Here is a 20,695-nt window from a genome sequence, read left to right as displayed (position 1 = left end):
TAGCTCCAGCATTCTCATGCCTTCTCCTCACTCAGCAGCATCCAGTGCAGAAAACTCCCCTGGCCCCTTGGCCTGCTCCTCCCCTACACAGAGTCTTTAGCTCCTGAGACTGAGAACTGAGGTTCAGAGGGGCCAGACAGGCGGTAGGGGGGTGGGGGAAGGGTAATAATGGCTAGCTCCAAAACAGCCCCGGCAGCTGTCCCTGTCACAGAGAGGAGACTGTGTGACGGTACGTGTCTGTCTGCCTGGATGTGGCAGCACGTGTGTGGGAGAGTGTGTGTTTGTGTGCCCCTAGCTCCAAGTCCAAGTGCTTATTATGTCTGAGTGGGGGCCTGTGTGTGTCTGCACATGCGTCTGTCTGTCTCTGGGAACACACAGCCTGAACTCGGCTTTCGGCCTCGGCTTTTCCTCGCCCATATCCCTTCTCACCCTGCCTCCCTCTGCTGAAATAGAGTGAAAGCAAGATGCAGGTATGGAATGCCGGGGGCAGGGTAATTTGGAAAACTGAAAGTCTGGAGCCAAAGCTGACTGGAAGGCTAGGTGGCAAGGGTGGGACTGCTTTTCCCACAGGTAAACCCCTCTCTGGGTTTTTCCCAGCTCCGTGTTGCTTCCATGGCCTCTGGAAAAGTCAGGGGGATGATTTGCATTTCAAGGGCATCTTGGGTATGAAGTAAGGGGTATGAAGTAAGGGGAGACTTCAGAGCACCACTTTTTCCAGCTCTCAGTTCTAACCCTTCCTCCCTCATCTTCCCAGCCAAGGCTACAATAGTTCCTTCTCAGGGACATCTCCCTTCCATCAGAGCATTGTTGGCCAAAGTTTTCCAGCTCCAAACCCCCTGACCTGACCTGACCTGGAAGGGGAAGTAAGCTGAGCACACCTCCAGTTCTGGCCTGACTTTTCTCCTGTCCTGGGTTCCCTCCAGCCCTGTCTCTTCACATCCAGTAAAAGGTCCAAGATCTAGACCCCTCTGCCTGTGGAAAGAGCAGGGACTCTCTCAACCTCCTGCCTTGACCTCGGTTCCACTCCCAACCTGGCTTGAGAGGTGGGGTGGGGAGTGGGGGCACAGCTGTGATCTCTGAGCTGTTGAAGGGGGCATTACCATGTGCAAATACAGGCCGCTGCCCATCTGCACCTCCCTGAGAAAGGCTCCTAATAAATCCAGAGCAGCCAAGTGACACACATCTCAATCTAATCCACCACATTAATGCCATCCCGTGCAGCCTGCATTAAGCCCCTGTTAATGGGGAAGGGGTGAGAGGGGCAGAGAGGCCCCTCCCACTCAGCTCTCTACCCCTTCCCTCTGTCCCTAGCCTCCTTCTGTTCTCCTCCAACCAAAAGGCACCCAGAGTCTTGAGCCCCAGTATTGCCCATTTCCCTTCCTCCCAACAGAGGGGTCCTGGGAGAGCAGGCAGAAAAGGGGACCCTGCGGGGGAAACTTGGAGAAGGACCAGGCAGGCTCCTGGGCAATGTGAGGCTACATTTGGGAAAGAAAGTATGAGTGGGAAGGTGGTCTTATGAAGCTCCTGCCTATGGCCTGGAGCTGGCTTGGTAGAGGCCGTCCATGAGTGGAGCAGTCACTGGTGGGATGCAGTGTATGTCTGTGCAGGCATGAGACCAGGCCCAGCCCAAGCACCCAGTGGTTTTTACACTTATGTTTGATCTTGTTACCTTCTTTCAAATGAAATCTCTTCAGAAATAATAAACAAAACAGGCCGGGCACGGTGGCTCACACCTATAATTCCAGTACTTTGGGAGGCCGAGGCAGGCGGATCACCTGAGATCAGGAGTTCAAGACCAGCCTAGCCAACATGGTGAAACCCCGTCTCTACCAAAAATACAAAAATTAGCCGGGCATGGTGACACGTGCCTGTAGTCCCAGCTACATGGGAGGCTGAGGCAGGAGAATAGCTTGAACCCTGGAGGTGGAGGTTGCAGTGAGCCGACATCATGCCACTGCACTCCAGCCTGGGCAACAAAGCGAGACTCCATCTCAAAAAAAAAAAAAGAACGAAAAAAAAAAAAAACAAAGAAATCATAAACGAAACAGACCAAAGCAGTGCTGCCCTAGCTGAAGCCGACCCAAGCAAGGCCAGGCTAGAACCGCAGCTGAGTCCCTGAGCGAATCTCGAGGGAAGGCCCCAGAAAGTACAGTGTGAGAAAACAAGCGTTCTGAGTTGACTGGATCAGAAAAATAAAATAATAATAAAAGAAAAATAAAAAGCAAACAAAGAAAATGCATTAGGAGTCTCACAGACCTAGTTCAGATCTCAATCCACTGCTTACAAGCTCTGTGAGCCTCATCAAGTTCCTTCAAGTTTCAGTTTCCTCAGCAGAAAAAGGATGATCATACTTGACATATTCTTGCGAGGGGAGAGAGAATGAGGTAAAGGCTCACAGTAAGTACGCATTATTCTTAAGGGAGAAATATCAGGTCTGGTTCAAAATACAATCTGTCCTAAGGAGAGTGGGTAACAGACATCTGGTCTGTGTCTCAGGTATGATTGGCTGAGGACCATGTATGAGTATAGGGGGATACTGAGCTTTCAGGTGAGAAGGATTTTAAGTTTTTGCAGATGTAGTATAGGGTATGTAGTGTGCTATAGTGTAGATTTTTTTGTTGTTGTTGTTTGAGACAGCATCTTGCTCTGTCACCCAGGCTGGAGTGCAGTAGCACCATCTCGGCTCGCTGCAACCTCTGCCTCCCAGGTTCAAGCGATTCTCCTGCCTCAGCCTCCCGAGTAACTGAGATTACAGGCAAGTGGCACCCCGCCCAGCAATTTTTGTATTTTTAGTAGGGACGGGATTTCACCATGTTGGCCAGGCTGGTCTCGAACTCCTGACCTCAGGTGATCCACCCGCCTTGGCCTCCCAAAGTGCTGGGATTACAGGCGTGAGCCACTGCGCCCGGCCTATAGTCTACATTTTTATTAATTCAATAAATATTGAACCCCAGCTGTATACCTGGCACAGTTCTAGTTCCCAGCAGTAAACAAAACAAAGTCTAGTTTATATATCTATGCAGAGAACCTCTCAGCATGCACCTCTGCGTCCTTAGGCTGCTATTTCCCGATTCTATCCCAAGGAGCCCCACGCAGCCCCAGCTTTATGGCTGGGGCTGAGAAAGGCGGCAGGGAATTTACGGGGAAACGCTGCTGGAACCTAGCTAAGCCGGAGATTTTACCCCCATTACCCTGGTCTGTGTCTTCTCTCGCCTCCAGAGCCCTCCCTCCATGGAGTTCGGCCTGCTCAGCGAGGCAGAGGCCCGGAGCCCTGCCCTGTCGCTGTCAGACGCGGGCACTCCGCACCCCCAGCTCCCAGAGCACGGCTGCAAGGGCCAGGAGCACAGCGGTAAGCGCGCCCCCTTCCGCGGGTGCAGGAGATAACAGCTTCATCCCCAGTGCGGGTGGGACCCAGGCTGGGCAGCCTCGGTGGGAGCCAGTGGGTGGCTTAGGAGGTGCCCGAGCCGGAGAATCCGCGCAGGCTTGGGCGCCCTGTGACCTGCCCCCACCCTGGCCCCCAGACTCAGAAAAGGCCTCGGCTTCGCTGCCCGGCGGCTCCCCCGAGGACGGTTCGCTGAAAAAGAAGCAGCGGCGGCAGCGCACGCACTTCACCAGCCAGCAGCTACAGGAGCTGGAGGCGACCTTCCAGAGGAACCGCTATCCCGACATGAGCACGCGCGAGGAGATCGCCGTGTGGACCAACCTCACCGAGGCCCGCGTGCGGGTATGCTCTCCAGACCCGCGACTCGCACTCGCGCGGGCCCTCCGCGCTCAGCCTGCGACCCGGCGGCCAGCGGTTCCACCCCACCTGCCCCGTCCCTCGGACCCCGGACCCCGGACCCTGGACCCTGGCTCCCGGCCGCAGCCCCACGCGGCCTCTTGCCCGCCAACCTCCAGCCTCTGCTCCCACTGCTCCCTACTACTCGGACCGCGCGCTTCTTCGGCCCTGACACCCTATCTCCTTCCCCTCACCACCCCTCCTCAACCCCATCCTACGCCAGACCCTGGCGCAGATGACTCGGTCCTGCCGCCCGCGCCTTCTGTTCTCCGACCCCGGACTCCTTGCGCTCCTTCCCTCCCACCCTGTCTCCAGCCACCTCATCTCGTTTATAGACCGCAGGGCCCCGGCTGGAAGCCCCGTAGGGGTGGCCCGCCCTCCAGCCGCTGGGACCCGGCCCCGGGCCCTGACCTCCTTTCTCCCGTGCCCGCAGGTGTGGTTCAAGAACCGGCGCGCCAAATGGCGGAAGCGCGAGCGCAGCCAGCAGGCCGAGCTGTGCAAAGGCAGCTTCGCGGCGCCGCTCGGGGGGCTGGTGCCGCCCTACGAGGAGGTGTACCCCGGCTACTCGTACGGCAACTGGCCGCCCAAGGCGCTTGCCCCGCCGCTCGCCGCCAAGACCTTTCCATTCGCCTTCAACTCGGTCAACGTGGGGCCTCTGGCTTCGCAGCCTGTCTTCTCGCCACCCAGCTCCATCGCCGCCTCCATGGTGCCCTCCGCCGCGGCTGCCCCGGGCACCGTGCCAGGGCCTGGGGCCCTGCAGGGCCTGGGCGGGGGTCCCCCCGGGCTGGCTCCGGCCGCCGTGTCCTCTGGGGCCGTGTCCTGCCCTTATGCCTCGGCCGCCGCCGCCGCCGCGGCTGCCGCCTCTTCCCCCTACGTCTATCGGGACCCGTGTAACTCCAGCCTGGCCAGCCTGCGGCTCAAAGCCAAACAGCACGCTTCCTTCAGCTACCCCGCTGTGCACGGGCCGCCCCCGGCAGCCAACCTTAGTCCATGCCAGTACGCCGTGGAAAGGCCCGTATGAGCGGCCCCGCCCGTAGATCATCCCCGAAGGCGGGGGCAACGATTCACAGCCTCCGCGGACTGGGGTCATTTTGACTGGCTTGCTCCCGCCCCAGGGTCTGAAAGGGGTGTTTGGGCAGCTGGGGGGCGCCGGCTCAGGAGAGGGCCTTCCCCTCCCAGCCCTGAGGGGTGGACTGGGCCCTACACACAGACCGCGCCCCTGGGACTAAAGCCAGGAACAGGGACCAGCTCCCCAGGGGCCAACTCACCCTTGGCCCATCCCGCCTTCTCCAGGCTTCCCCTCCCTCGTTTTCAAAGATAAATGAAATAAACGTGCGCGGACTGTCGAAGGCGTGATGATTCAGAGTTGCGGTTGAGTCCTCTTCCCTTCATCCTCCCCCACTGTCTACAGGCGAGCTGGATGTACAGGAACGAAGTGAGGGTCCAGGCTTCTAGGGATTCAGTCCCACTCACCACCCCCCCTACTCCATGTCGGGGCAGCCCGGGATTCCTGCAGCAAAGAGGTGCGTGCGTGCGGGGGACGTGGGAAACCAGCTACCTGGCTGGCATCGGCCACAGCCGGTGCTGCGGCGCCACCTCGTGGTCTCAGGGAGGCTAGCTGGTCGATCTGGTCTCCAACGCTTCCTTGTAGGTGTCAGCTCTGCTATTCAGGGAGCCTATGACTTCAGATAAAGTTACTCCGCCTTTCTGCACCTGTTTCTCACTGTTCCTATGAGGGGCTTGGGTCTCTAACAGCAATAAAATTCTCGTCTGTAACAGACATTTGTTAAGTACCTACCAGGCCTAGGATTCTTTCAGTGTCTGTGTGTGTGCCTTTCACCCTTCCACATACCCTCAGGCATCCCACCTGCAGATCATCCCCTTGGTAGCAGCCTCCTGCCATCACAGCAGCCCTCTTTCCCCCTAAATCCCCCAACTCTCAAAATTTTGTTGAAATCTTTAATTTTAAAAAATAGAGCAAGAAGAAGAAAGATTTCTGGATAGAAATTAAATAATCAGCTCTTGGGACCCTCCTCCACCCCACTCCCATCCCAGGGCCTGCTTGGCCTTCACATTAAAAACAGAAACATCAAAGTAACAGACCACACCTTCTTGTCTGTCAAAAATTCCAGCCACCTTGGGTCACACATCCTCTGGGGAAATCATGCAGGTAAGGCAACCTAATCATTCTCCCAAAACTAAGCCCAGCCTCTTGGTGCCCTGGAGAAGAGAGAGCCTGGAGCTTCATTGTTCTCTCCAACCCTTCACTGGCTCTTGGTCTTGGCTTTGACCTTGGGCCTGATGTAGGTCTGGCGGAAGAAGTGGGCAAAGAGGATGAAATAGGTCATATACAAGATGAAGGACCAGAATAAGTGTTCCATCGTGGTGTGGCATCCCTGATCCTGCCTCCAGATGTAAGTGAGGATGCTGACGATGGCTCCTACAAACATCTGCAAGATCTGCAGGCTGGTGATGAGCATGGGCAGCATCTTGGGGGGCTTCACGTTGGCAGCCTTCAGAGTGTAGTAGGTGTACATGATGGCATGCACACCCAAGTTCATGGTGACGAACCAGCCTCCTGCAGGCACTTTGTTCTTGTATCCAAAGCTTGTGTACACCAGCACTGTGCTGTGGTGGTACCAGTGAATAAAGATGAGTGGCCGCTTACGCAGGATGATGAAGGCTGTGTCTCCTGGGAGATGGAGAGTCATAGTTGGCATACCAGCCAGTGTTGGGACCACCCTCTGCACTGGATGTAGGGACACAGGAGAAATTCTCAGGGGAGGGAAGAGGGTCTTTGTGGCAGAGAATCCGTAGAGGGGCTTGGGTGAGAGGTATTATTGGGACCCAGGGGTAGGAAAGGGACCCTCCATGGGATGGGTGAAGGGAGGTCCCTGAGGAGGGATGCAGTTCACAAGGCACCAGAGAGACAAAGCTTTGCCACTCACCGAGTTCTATGACCTTGCTGAGGAGAAAGACCCAGGACCAGAATTTGACTGTGGAATTATCAACGAAGTTGATGAAGCACACGGTTTGCTTTAGGCCCCCGGTAAGTAGCACAGTCCCCATAATGCCCCACATCCTCACTGCTCCCAGGATACTGAAATGGGACAAAGAAAGATGGTATAAGTGTCATCCCCAGGCACCAATAATCCACCCTTCCCCTGGCTTGGCCAGGTTACTGTGTTCCAAGCTCTACCACCTCCCCACCTGTCCACCGGGGGTGGGTCAAAGCTCCTGAGATCCTGAGGCCAATCCAGATCCAATCAGTAGTCTAGAGGAGATGAGGGCTGGAGAAAGATCAGGGAATGCAGAGGGATGGGATTGAAAGTTGAGTTAAGGAATGGGATTCTTGGGAGGGATTAGGAGCCTGGGAGGAGATGTGTAGACGGATAGGGGAAGACTGAAGGAGTTTGCAGGTGAAAATATGGGGAAGTTATTGGAGGGTCTTGAGAGAGGGTGTTAGGAGGTGAGAGTATTAGAGGCTGGAGAAATTAGTTGCGAGTACAGACTCTGTGAAGGCAAGAGGGACAAAGCAGAGACCATCAGGTAGCGGTCTGAAAAAGAAGGAAAACAGGATAATATAACAGAAGAGGGTGAAGGCTGGGAGGGGAACTAAAGCTGAGAATGAGATGGGGAGAGTGTTACAAGGCAACTTGGGGACAGGATGGAGGTTGATGCAATCAGGAAAGCTTTAAGGGATAGAATGGTGGTCTAAGGTCTAGAGAAGAGGCAGGGAGTGGGATGGGGTCTTACCTGAAGATTGCAAGGCAGAAGGACCAGAAGATGAGAGGCCCTTGCAGGTTGAATCCCTTGCGTTCCTTCATGTAGTTCTGCCCCACAGCGATGAGAAGCAGGTAGATCAGGGCTATGGGGAATGAGGTCGCCCTGGCAAGCAGAAAGCAGAGGGGATGGGCTCATGGGTGGGTGCTGATTAGAGGAATGCCCACTCATCTCTCCAGGTGAGTGCTCTGGGTTGGAGTCCCAGTTCTGCCGCTTACTAGCTATGTGACATTGGACAAACCAACTTAATTCTCTGAGCCTTGGCTTCCTCATCTGTAGAGGGGGAATACTACATCTCTCCTGGGGGTATTAATGTATACAAAGTATCTAGCACAGGGCAGGAGCTATGTCCAAGGTTTCTGTGATTATTGCTCTCTCAGTGGGGTTAGAAGTGGGTGACGGCTGTCTGGCCCGCGCCTAGAAGCAGCCCAGGGCTGTGGTGTAAGAAGAGTGTGGCAATAGCTTCTCCCTGGTTGGGGCTCCTAGAAGCAGCCCAGGTCTGTGGTGTAAGAAGAATGTGGCAATAGCTTCTCCCTGGCTGGGGCATGGCAAACTGGTTGGAGCATACAGTCAGCCCCCAAAACCTCTGGGGAGCTTTAGGGCAAAGCCAGAGAGCTCTTCCTGGGGAAAGCTTGGAAGAGCTCTCTGACTTTGCCTCCTTCTCCACAGCATGAACTGTGGAGCACCTGGGGAACGATGGGATAATTGTAAAGGGCAGGCTGTCCCCCGGGCCCTGGACTGTGCACACACGCGCGCACACACAGCCACAAAGGACAGGGAAGTCATCTAGTAAGGCTTCAGATCAACCTCACGCCTCCAAGACCAGTTCTCACTACACGCTCTCTTTGACTTCTGTATGTTTCCACGTTCTCCCTCATCCTCTTATTTCTTTCTGCTTGCTTGCTTTCAGCTCTAATCTCTTTGAGGTGCCACACACTACCTGCACCTCGGACAAAGGTAGTGTGAAGCCAGTACAAGGGAGTCCCATAACTCTGCTCTGTAAGAAAATCATTGCGGGCATTCAATGCCACCCCCTCGCGCCCCGGCCCCGGGGCCCTGGCATGGCCTTTCCCTCTCCCGAAGTCTCACCAATACTCCTCGAAAAAGGGCCTCATGTCCTTGGACAGCTCGAAGTTATAGGGCTGGAACAGCTGATTTACTTCGTGTGAGACATTCATGGCTGTGACCACCTAGTTTTGCAGAAGGTCCAAAGCTTGGAGGCGCTGGGCGAAAGGCTGGGGCGCCGAGGATGGAGTGAACCTCGGGGCGAGACGGAACAGAGCCGGGACAGAAGGAACTCCTGGGCAAAGGGAGGAGGGCGACGGACCTAGGCACGTGCGCGGCGGCGCAGCCAGCTATCCCGGGCGCAGCCACTGCGATACACAACGCGGACTTGCAAAGCTGCCGGCCCGGGCGGCGAGCGACCCTTTCCCTGCGCTCCGCCGCTATCCAATCTCGACCAAGATACGCCTCTGCTCCGCCCCTAGGACGCAGTCCGCATTCTGATTGGTCATCCTCAAGGGCCCTCCTGCCAGGCGTTTTGCACACCCCGCCCCGAGTCCCGTCGTAGGCCATCGCCCGCCCACTTACCCAGGCTTTTCTCCCCTAAGACGTCCACCCCGTCCTGTGCGGCCTTGCGGGTTCCTTTGGCACTGTCAACCGTGGCCTTTGCCTCGGTTTGCTTTAATCTTGACCTGCTTAGCAGTGAGGAGAGAGGAAAGGTGTCCTTAGGCTTTGGTGCTCCCACCCAGAAATAGAGGCGTCGGTTTCCAGGCTCCCTGAGATCCTGGGAAACCCAGGCCTGTGATGAGGAAATACTAACCTGGGCAGCGCAGAGCTTCTGTAGTCCCTTCCACCTCCTAGCTTCGAGTCTGCGGTTGTGAGTGGGTGGAAGGAGATGAATTTTAAGGAGTTTTATTGTTGAGGTTGTTGATGTTGATGTTTGGGTTGTTGAGGCTGTTGTGGTTTCTTTATAGTTTCCTGAATTCCTGAACTGCTCCAGACTGACAGTAATAACCATGGAGAGAGGAAATGGGGTCACCCTCTGGGCTTCTGGAATTATTGTCTTCAGGTTTCCTGGAGGCCTCTTAGGGCTGAGGGAGGGGGAGAGCCAGTGTATCTCCCCAAGGCCTGTTGTTTTCTCTCCCTAACCAAATCTACTTCCTTCTCGCCTGTGTAACCAGCCCCAAAGAAATAAATGTTCTAAAACTTTTAAAGTTTTACTTGGCTGTCCCTTATTTCTTTCCTAGGTTTTATGAAAGCGAAGGAGAAATACAAGGCTGAGGGCAGTTTGAGATAAGGTGGAAATTTGCAAAAAGTGCTAAGAAACATAGATATAAAATAATTAAAATCAAGATGTGGGTATAAATGGCTATGTGCAGTAAAGCTCTAGAGCCAGAGGATCCAGGTAGGAACCCCAGCTCTATTTCCTGAACCTCAGCCACTGTCTATGGGAGGGTGTAGTGGAAGTCCTATCAGTGCCATCTAAGTGACTCAAAAGTGCATCTCTTTGTCTCTGTACCTCATCACTTCTCACCTGGTCACGTTACCTGGTTGCACTGCCTCTTTCTCTAATACAGTGCTTCTGCTCTTCACTGCATTGCAATCAGAAAAGAGTTCCTATACCTGGCTGATTACCAGATTCCTGAGCCTCAACTGCAGAGATTCTGGTCCTATAGGTTGTCTCAGACTGCACTTGGAAAACCTCTACTTTCTGTTTGCTCATACAGAAAACAGTTCTGCTTTCTTGCTTAAAAACCTTCAGTGGTTCAGCCGGGCGCGGTGGCTCACGCCTGTAATTCCAGCACTTTGGGAGGCCGAGGCGGGCAGATCATGAGGTCAGGAGATCGAGATCATCCTGGCTAACACCGTGAAACCCCGTCTCTACTAAAAAATACAAAAAATTAGCCGGGCGTGGTGGCGGGCGCCTGTAGTCCCAGCTACTCAGGAGGCTGAGGCAGGAGAATGGCGTGAACCCGGGAGGCAGAGCTTGCAATGAGCAGAGATCCTGCCACTGCACTCCAGCCTGGGCGACAGAGTGAGACTCCGTCTCAAAAAAAAAACAAAAAAACCTTCAGTGGTTCCTGATGGCTCCATATATAGCCTGACACCTAATCAAAAGGTGATCAATACATGTTTATGGATGAATGAATAAATAAAAGAATGAATATTACAAGAATAATGCCATCTAGGTGTTATAAGACCCAAGTTCAAGTCCCAGCACCCCCATTAATGAGCCATGTGATTTTAGGCAAGTTACCTAAACTTTGTCACATTCTACTTCAGAAAAAAATGCATATAGTTATACTTGCCTGCTTATGTCACAAGGTTGTAATTAGTATGCAAGCCAGATAATGTAGATAAAATGATATTGTGGACTAGACACATGGAAATGGCAAGGTGAATCATTATGGGAGGTTTACAAATGCATATAGAGAATATATACTAAGTCCTGGATTTCTCTGTGAAGATATTTTACATTGTCTTTCCCTGTGAGGTTTAATGGTGAGGCTTGGAGGAGGTGTATGTGGAAGAGGGAAAGAAGAACAATCGGGGCTGGGCACGGTGGCTCACGCCTGTAATCCCAGTACTGTAGGAAGCTGAGGTGGGGGTACTGCTTGAGCCCAGGAGTTTGAGCCAGCCTGGGCAACATGGTGAAAACCCATCTCTACAAAAAGTACAAAAATTAGCTGGGCATGGTAGCGCCCACCTGTGGTCCCAGCTACTCAGGGACTGAGGAGGGAGGATCACTTGAGCCAGGGAGGTCAAGTCTGTAGTGAGCTGTGATCATGCCACTGAGCTGTGATCACACCACTGCACTCCAGCCTGGGTGACAGAGTGAGACTCTGTCTCAAAAAAAAAAAAAAAAAGGTTGGGTGCAGTGGCTCACGCCTGTTATCCCAGCACTTTGGGAGGCTGAGGTGGGCAGATCACCTGAGGTCAGGAGTTCAAGACCAGCCTGGCCCACATGGTGAAACCCCATCTCTACTAAAAATACAAAAATTAGCCAGGTGTAGTGGTGGATACCTGTAATTCCAGCTACTCGGCAGGCTAAGGCAGGGAGAATTGCTTGAATCTGGCAGGCGTGGGTTGCACTGAGCGGAGGTCGCATCACTGCACTCCAGCCTGGGCAACAGAGCAAGACTCTGTCTCAAAAAAGAAAAAAGAAGAAGAAAAATCTTCAGAAATTATATGCTAGAGGAAACATTCCTTGACCCTTGGACTTGGTCTGTTACCCTTATTTTATATAAACTGTTCTCAGAGCATGGTAATTCTTTTCTTCAATGAGAGTTTATAATTAGTTGTTTTTGTGATTTCTTGATCAATGCCTGTTTTTCCTACTAGTTCTTGAGCTCCATGAATGCGGGGACTATGTCTATTTTTTAAAATTTTTTATTATGAGACAGAGTCTTGCTCTGTCGCCCAGGCTGGAGTGCAGTGGCCTGATCTTGGCTCACCGCAACCTCTGCCTCCTGAGTTCAAGCAATGCTCGTACCTCAGTCTCGTGAGTAGCTGGGACTACAGGTGTGTGCCACCACGCCTTGCTAATTTTTGTGTTTTTAGTAGAGACAGGTTTTGCCATGTTGGCCAGGCTAGTCTTGAACTCCTGACCTCAAGTGATCTGCCCACCTCAGCTTCCCAAAGTGCTGAGATTACAGGCATGAGCCACTGCTGGAATATGTCTGTTTTTTTCATCATTCTCCTAACCCTGAGCATAACCCAGGTAATATTTGTTGCACAAGTGATTGAATGGATGAAATCCTTGGCATGTAAACCTGAGTGACATTCTTTGTTCTCCAGTATAAATACTCCAAGCCTATCTTTTGTGCGGTCACTGTTTGTTTTTTTTTTCCCCCAGTAGCCCTCCTGAAAGCCTCAACATAGAGGAAGAAGCAGTAAGCATGGGGTGGTGTGAGCAGATGAATAACTGAGCAGGCTTTGGAGGTTTATAGAACACCAATCACTTGTATTACCTGGTGCCAAGTAGCTGCCTGCTGTGTCTATGAGTTCTCAACCCAACTTCTCTCCCTATTTCCAACTGCCTGTTGGACATCTCTACCGGTATGTTCTGCTAGCATCCTTAGCAATACACACCCCAAACAGAATTTGTTATCTACCTCCAAAATAGGCTGATTTTTCCAGCCACTATTTATATAATTTCTCAGGCTAGAAATTGTGAGGTCAAGTTATATTCTTCTATAGGACACAAAGTCCTGTCATTTCTTCTGGAGGTGGCATGGTCATCAGAATGCCTCTATTCAGATTTTATCTCTGCCACTTACTACCTAGGTAACCTTGGCGAAGACATCATCAAACATATCATGGCCTCAGCTTTCTCATCTGTAGAATGGAGATAACTACTTCAGAAGGATGTTTATGAGGATCAAATGAAATAATATATGTTAAAGAGCATTGGCGGGGCATGATGGCTTATGCCTGTAATCCTAGCACTTTGGGAGGCCAAGGCAGGAGGATCACTTGAGGCCAAGAGTTCAAGACCAGTCTGGGCAACAGAGTGAGACTCTGTCTCAATTAAAAAATAAATAAATAAAGAGCATTATACAATGTAAAGAGTTGAGTAAGCATCAGTAATTATTTACAAAAAAAGTGACTTTTTTACCTTCTTTTTTTGTTTGTTTGCTTTTTGAGATGGAGTCTCACTCCTGTTGCACAGGCTGGAGTACAGTGGCGCGATCTCGGCTCACTGCAACTTCCACCTCCCGGCTTCAAGCGATTCTCCTTCCTCAGCCTCCAGAGTAGCTGGGATTACAGGCGTGCGACACCACGCCTGGCTAATTTTTGTATTTTTAGTAGAGACGGGGTTTTGCCATGTTGGCCAGGCTGATCTCAAACTCCTGACCTCAGTTGATCCACACGCCTCGGCCTCCCAAAGTGCTGGGATTACAGGCGTGAGCCACCACGCCCAGCCTGAAATGTTGCTTTAAGTAGGTCAGATAAAGGGTTAATGTGCATACCACACAAAAATATTATTCATAGTCTTATCTTCGACCCTTGGTAAATGGCTAAGGATACAAACAAGCTCATTTCATACACTCCAGTGTCTCCAAATCTGCCTCTCTGCTGCCAGAAAGGTCTTTCTAAAACACATGAGCTCATGTCCTTCCTCATTAAGAACAAAAATAATCTTCAGGACAAAGATCAGATTCCTGAGTTTAGCCCTGACCATTCATTTCCAGCCAAAATCCCACCATCCCTCAGCCCCAGCATTCCTCATTGTAGCCGTAATGGACAACTCTACATACTTACCCCTTTACCTCTCTACGCATCTTTCCCTCTCCCCCTATACATCATTTTCTCACCTGGACAAATCTTAACTCTAGCTCTAGCTCTAAAGTCACTTGCCCTGCAAAAGCCTAATATATTTCAGAGTCAGGCCCTTCCTTCTTTGTCTTTCATTCAAAAAACTTTGCCCAAACTGCCTGCCAGTATTGTGCTTCTACTTGTGGAGGACAGTCAGTCATATATTTTCTGTACTATTCTGGTTCCCTCACCCTATCCCAAATGGTCATTTTCACTAGGTCACTCATCCTTGAGGGTAGCACATACTACCTGGCACATAGTGGGCACTCAAAATATGTCTGTTGCTTTGAATTGAGTAGGCACCTAAGAGGAAATACAAACAATAAACATTTTTTTAAAAGACTCAACTTTCTTAGTAATTAAGGAAATGCAAATTAAAGACTGTATGTATAGTGTGGTCCCAATTAATAGCCAAGCAGCAATTAAATACCTAATGCCAGTCAAAGCTTTGGGAAACAGGTGCAATCACACCTGGCTACTGGCCAAGTAAACCGATATAATCCTTGTAGAAACACACTTAGGCAACACTTAGCAAGAGCTGGTATGCTTTGACCCAGTGTCTCACTTAGGAATTCAACCCACTGAAATAATCCAAAAGAAAAAAAAAAGTCTGTATGTATTTATATATATATATATTTTTACATTCCACTGAACATTTAGTAAGTTACATTCAGCTACAACTTTTTTAAAGGGACAAATTATAATGCAAGTATTTATTCAAATGCTGACCATTAAAACACCATCTGAACCATGTCAAATAATACTCATTTACTTTTGTGAAATGTGTTAATGAGAACTTAAGAATATCTATAGAAGGCTGAGCATTTTCAACATCCCCAGCCTAGATGAGAAAAGACTGTATTCTCTTAGTGGTGATTCAGGAAATACAATACAAAAGGAGCTTCAACTCCTACGTGGAGACAAGGCTGGCATCCACGATGGATGGGCTCCAGAAAACAATCATTCAGTGTTCCTGTTTTGGTCTGAGAACCAAGACACAAAATCTGATCTGGGGTGAAACTACATATAGGACGTGGAGAGGACTGGACCAAGGGGCTCACTGTATCTGGGGGACCAAAGAGAAAGTAGTGTGCAGATATTGCTTTGACCTTAAAATAAATGTTAAGTGAGACAAAGAAGAAGCCAGGAGCCTTCTCACAACCATTCCAGGTCAGCAGCTCCCAAGATATTTACTTCAAGGTAGTTGGTAGGAAATATAAATGTTCACTGGCTCTGACTCAACAATTAAACCATCATAACAGATGCAACGTTGAGGAGAGGCAGCTGTCAAACCACCTATAAACTCGAGTGGGGATCAGCTTGAAAGATGCCTGTCTATTATCAGTGTCTGGGAAGATTAAAAAAAAAAAAAAAAAAAAGGCCAGGTGAGGTGGCCCAAGGCTGTAATCCTAGCACTTTGGGAGGCCGAGGCAGGTGGATCACCTGAGGTCAGGAGTTTGAGACTAGCTTGGGCAACGTGGTGAAACCCCATCTCTACTAAAAATACAAAAATCAGCCAGGTGTGGTGGCACATACCTGTAATCTCAGCTACTCGGGAGGCTGAGGCAGGAGAATCACTTGAACCCGGCAGGTGGAGGCTGCAGTGAGCAGAGATCCCGACAGAGCAAGACTCTGTCCAGCCTAGGCTGGAGTGCAGTGGTGCAATCATGGCTCACTGCAACCTTGACCTCCTGGGCTCAAGCAATCCACCCACTCGAGTAATTAGGATGACAGGCATGTGTCACCACATCAGCTTTTTTTTTTTTTGAGATACGTTATCGCTATGTTGCCAAGGCTGGTCTTGAACTCCCGGCTCAAATAATCCTCCCGCCTTGGCCTCCCGAAGTGCTAGGGTTATAGGGATGAGCCACTGCACCCAGCTGAGACTGTTAATTATATATAAAGATTACTTGACTAGACACAGAAAATATTAATAAGTGTGGTTTTCTTCCCCTTAAAAACCAGCTTTTTTAAAAAATTGAATGTTCCCAATGCAAAGAAATGATAAATGTTCCAGATGATGGATGTTAATTGCCCCAATCTGATCAGTATACATTATATGTATCAAAACATCACTATTTGCCCCGTGAATATCTACAATTTTACTTGTCAATTAAAAAAATGATTAAATACTTTTTTTAAAAGCAGTGATTTGTAGAGCAGTTTTCTGATGATTGTAGACTGGATTGTAAACCTTTTGTAAATGCTTGCATTTAGTGGCATTTGTTATTTGCAGTAAAAGGTTAATCACAAGTAATACAGAAATAGACTATTATTCCTTTATTGTAAGTAGCTTGTTGCAAAATAAATATGTTAGCTATTAATTAAATCATTTCAAAAAGGAAAAAAAATTAGCTTTACAAAGTAATATCAACTGATTAAATTTCAACCTACTTTAATTCCCCATCAATGGCCTAATAGCCTGGAACATTCAAAGCAGTTTCTTTGGCTACCAAATTATGTCACCATTATTAAAATGTATATTTTAGGCCAGGTGAGGTGGCTCATGCCTGTATTCCCAACACTTTAGGAGGCCGAGGTGGGTGGATCACTTGAGGTCAGGAGTTCGAGACCAGCCTGGCCAACATGGTGAAACCCCATCTCTACTAAAAATACAAAAATCAGCTGAACGTGGTGGCCCGCTCCTATGGTCCCAGCTACTAGGAAGGTTGAGGCAGGAGAATCGCTTGAACCTGGGAGGCAGATGTTGTAGTGAGCCGAGATAGCACCATTGCACTCCAGCCTGGGGGACAGAGTGACACTCCATCTGGAAACAAAATGAAACAAACAAAAAATATATATATATTTGAAAGTCATATTTTAAGTCACATATTAAGTCAGTGGGACTTAAAATAATAGAAAGCTGGAAGGCTAGGGGCGGTGGCTCACGCCTGTAATCCCAGCACTTTGGGAGGCTGAAGTGGGTGGATCATTTGAGGTCAGGAATTTGAGACCAGCTTGGCCAACATGTTGAGACCCTGTCTGTACTAAAAATACAAAAATTAGCCAGGCGTGGTGGTGCGCGCCCATAGTCCCAGCTACTCCGGAGGCTGAGGTAGGAGAATCGCTTGAAGCTGGGAGGCAGAGGTTGCAGTGAGTGGAGATCAAGCCACTGAACTCCAGCCTGGGTGACAGAGTGAGGCTCCGTCTCAAAAAAAAAAAAAAAAAAGACAGCTGGAAACAATCCACTGATGGATAATTACTGAATTTAACATCACAACAAACATTGAACTAACATCACAGAACAGCTTGCATCTATCAGAATATGAAGAAACGTGAAACTATGTTTATAAAATAATGTGAAAGAAAAACAATATTCAAAACCATATCTTTCCTATTACCTCAATTATCTAAAAGCAATAATGTTCCTAAAGACTGAAGTTGAAAAGAAGCACTAAAATGTGAAATCAGTTGATGGTGTGGGTGAGATTATAGGCATAAACTTAGAAGTATTTTAAATTTTCTGTCATGTTGTTTTAAAACTGATATCATACATTTTGGAATGCTTTGCATCCAATAAATAATGCTTTTTAATGGCATAAGAAATGCTCAGAATATTATGTTAAGTTTCAAAATGTAGGATATGAGACGATATGTATAGTATGGTCTCAAATTTGTTGACTAAAAATGTGGAGGCAATTCAGATGGGAAGAATGTTTGTAAAATTTTTGTAGGGAAAAAATATGCAAGAAAACCACGTAGAGAAAGAAGATTGGAAGGAAATATACCAAGATGCTAATGGAATTTGTCTCTGAATGGCAGAATTTTAAAATTATTCTTATACTGAGTAAATGTTTAAAAGTAATAATAAATGTATTAAAATTTCTTGGATTTAAGTCTTTTTTTTTTTTAACAAGTGCTCTGTCACTAATTGACTTCTCTGCTTCCGGTTCCCTACCCTGGGATCCTACATTCCCTCCCAAACTCATCGTTTCCCCGGTATTTTACTGTCTTGTTTTTTTCTTAGTATTTCTGGCTGTGCCTTGTGAGATTTTCTTCCCCTTCTTTCCACCTATTTAATGCTGGTTCTTCTTCTTCTTCTTCTTCTTCTTCTTCTTCTTCTTCTTCTTCTTCTTCTTCTTCTTCTTCTTCCTCTTCTTCCTCTTCTTCCTCTTCTTCCTCTTCTTCCTCTTCTTCCTCTTCTTCCTCTTCTTCTTCTTCTTTCTTCTTCTTCTTCTTCTTCTTTCTTCTTCTTCTTCTTCTTCTTTCTTTTCTGAGACAGAGTCTCGCTCTGTTGCCCAGCTGGAGTGCAGTGGCGAGATCTCGGCTCACTGCAACCTTCACCTCCTGGGTTCAAGTGATTCCCCTACCTCAGCCTCCCGATTAGCTGGGATTACAGGCGCCTGCCACCACGCCCGGCTAATTTTTTTGTATTTTTAGTAGAGGTGAGGTTTTACCATGTTGGCCAGGCTGGTCTCTAACTCCTGACCTCCAGTGATCCACCTGCCTCAGCCTCCCAAAGTGGTTAGATTACAGGCGTGAGCCACTGCACCTGGTCTAATGCTGGTTCTTAAAGTCCTGTCCCTGCGCCTTCCTCGTTCTCACGCTGTGTTCTCTTTCCTGACTATTTAACCCATTTTCATGACTTTACGTATCACTTCAAATGATTTATCTTCTTTTTAAAATTTTTAATTAATTAATTAATTGTTTTAGAGACAGGGTCTTGTTGGGTTGCCCAAGCTGGAGGGCAGTAGTATCATCATGGCTCACTGCAGCCTCAACCCCCTGGACTCAAGCAATCCTCTAACCTCAGCCTCCTGAGTAACTGGGACAACAAACATGAGCCACCAAGCCCAGGTAATTTTTTATTCTTTGAAGAGATGGGGTCTCATTTTGTTGCCCAGTCTGGTCTCAAACTCCTGGGCTCAAGCAATCCTCCTGCCTTGGCCTCCCAAGGGCTGGGATTGTAGGCATGAGCCACTGTGCCCAGCCCATCTTCTATCTTCTATGTTTCCAGTTGCCCATTGGGCTTTTCCACATGGCTGACCTGAGTTACAGACAGCTCAGTGTGGAAAAATCCAATTTACCTTCTTGCCAGACCTGTTCTTCTGCTGAATTCCTTGTTTATATTAAGGTCACCATCAGATTCCTAGGCAGGACTGGCTAAAAGTTTGTGGTACCTAGTGCAAAATTAAAATGTAAGGCCTCTTGCTCAAAAATTATGAAGAATTTGCCTGGGTATGGTAGCTCCTACCTGTAACCCCAGCACTATGGGAGGCTGAGATGGGAGGATCACTTAAGACTAGGAATTTGGGACCAGCCTGGGCAACAGAGTGAGACAGCTGTCTTTACAAAAAAATAAAAACAAAAAATAAGCAGGGCCACAGAAGCATGTGCTTGTACTCCTAGCTACTCGGGAGGCCTAGGTGAGAGGATCACTTGAGCCTTAGAGATAGAGGCTACAGTGAGTTATGATGTCACCACTGCACTCTAGCCTAGGCAACAGAGTGAGACCCTATCTGTTAAAAAATTATTAATAATTTCAAGATAGCAACAGCAGAGCATCAAACCAAGTGAAGGGTGCTAACTGTGGAGCCCTGTGTGACTGCATAGACTGTACTTCCATGACGTGGGCCCTACTTCTAGGCTTAAACCTGGGGTTCATCTTTGACCTTTGATTCCTCTCTATCCTTTTTTTTTTTTTTTTTTTGAGACAGTCTGGCTCTGTTGCCCAGGCTGGAGTGCAGTGGCACAATCTCGGCTCACTGCAACCTCTGCCTCCCAGGTTCAAGAGATTCTCCTGCCTCAGTCTCCCAAGCAGCTGGGATTATAGGCATGTGCCACCACGCCTGGCTAATTTTTTTACTTTTAGACAGGTTTCGCCATGTTGGCCAGGCTGGTCTCGATCTCCTGACCACAAATGACCACAAATGACCACAAATGATCTGCCCACCTCAGCTTCCGAAAGTGCTGGCATTATAGGCATGAGCCACCTCACCCGGCTTCCCCTCTCTCCTTTAATCTTTAGCTAACACAGTAGACAGTGCGTCCACTCACAAAGATGAGAAATAATGGAAGAGGAATACATTTGACTAGTGGGATGAGAAGGGGCGTGATGAGTTCAGTTTGGGCCCTGTGAATACTGAGTGCCAGTGGAATATCCAGGTAAGAGTATCCATTATACAGTTATCTAGATAGAATCCAGGCTGTCAGTCTGGGCTCCAATACTCAAGGCAGAGGGTATTGTTGAACTGCTGACTGTAGGTGAAATTGGCCAGAGAGAGACTGTCAAGCAGCAGGGCTTTCCAAAGTGGTCCCAGATTCAAGTGATTCTCCTGCCTCAGCCTCCCAAGTAGCTGGGATTATAGGTGCCTGCCACCATGCCCAGCTATTTTTGTATTTTTACTAGAGATGGGGTTTCACCATGTTGGCCAGGATGGTCTCGAACTCCTGACCTCAGGTGATCAGCCTGCCTTGGCCTCCCAAAGTGCTGGTATTACAGGCGTGAGCCACCACACCGGGCCTATCCTTGTAATTTGAAAACACTGTTTTAAGAAGTTGTCAGAGAGAGACAGCATGTGGTCCGCAGACAGGAAAAAAAAATTTAAACTCTCCATCAGGTTGTTCAGAGTCTAAACTACCACATTTCAAAGCTTTTGAGAGCAAGCCTGCATCTGAGTCATCTTCAAAGTCCACTCAGTATTTCACATGTAAGAACTGTGTCTGGATGAATGAATGCATGAAAGCCATTAATTAGTCTGCCGCGAGTGCACAGTGACCTCCTCTGCCCATGCCACCAGCCAGGCCACAAAAAGGCTCTGGCAGATGGGCAGCACTGTTAGATGTAGGCACTAAAAGGGACATTGGAAGTGC

General features: G+C 49.1%; 2 protein-coding genes across 2 annotated transcripts; one reads left to right on the top strand and one right to left on the bottom strand.

Moving 5' to 3' along the window:
• The first annotated feature begins 3,219 nt into the window (after window positions 1–3,219).
• On the top strand, window positions 3,220–5,283 carry PITX3 (paired like homeodomain 3). Its single transcript, XM_002821089.5, has 3 exons — window positions 3,220–3,349; window positions 3,522–3,724; window positions 4,212–5,283. The coding sequence occupies exons 1-3, from the start codon at window positions 3,232–3,234 to the stop codon at window positions 4,797–4,799; spliced, it is 909 nt and encodes a 302-aa protein (XP_002821135.1). The 5' UTR covers window positions 3,220–3,231; the 3' UTR covers window positions 4,800–5,283.
• Window positions 5,284–5,723: 440 nt separating this feature from the next.
• On the bottom strand, window positions 5,724–9,008 carry ELOVL3 (ELOVL fatty acid elongase 3). The gene is made up of 4 exons (XM_002821088.5): window positions 8,651–9,008; window positions 7,535–7,666; window positions 6,727–6,878; window positions 5,724–6,470 (listed from the first exon to the last, which is right to left on the bottom strand). Exons 1-4 carry the CDS (start codon window positions 8,737–8,739, stop codon window positions 6,043–6,045), a joined length of 801 nt encoding a protein of 266 aa, XP_002821134.1. The 5' UTR covers window positions 8,740–9,008; the 3' UTR covers window positions 5,724–6,042.
• Window positions 9,009–20,695: the final 11,687 nt, after the last annotated feature.

The sequence above is a fragment of the Pongo abelii genome, chromosome 8, assembly GCF_028885655.2.
Source record: "Pongo abelii isolate AG06213 chromosome 8, NHGRI_mPonAbe1-v2.0_pri, whole genome shotgun sequence".
Lineage (NCBI taxonomy): Eukaryota > Metazoa > Chordata > Mammalia > Primates > Hominidae > Pongo > Pongo abelii.
Note: the sequence above shows the minus strand (reverse complement) of the source record. Positions and strands in the feature narration are given on the sequence as shown.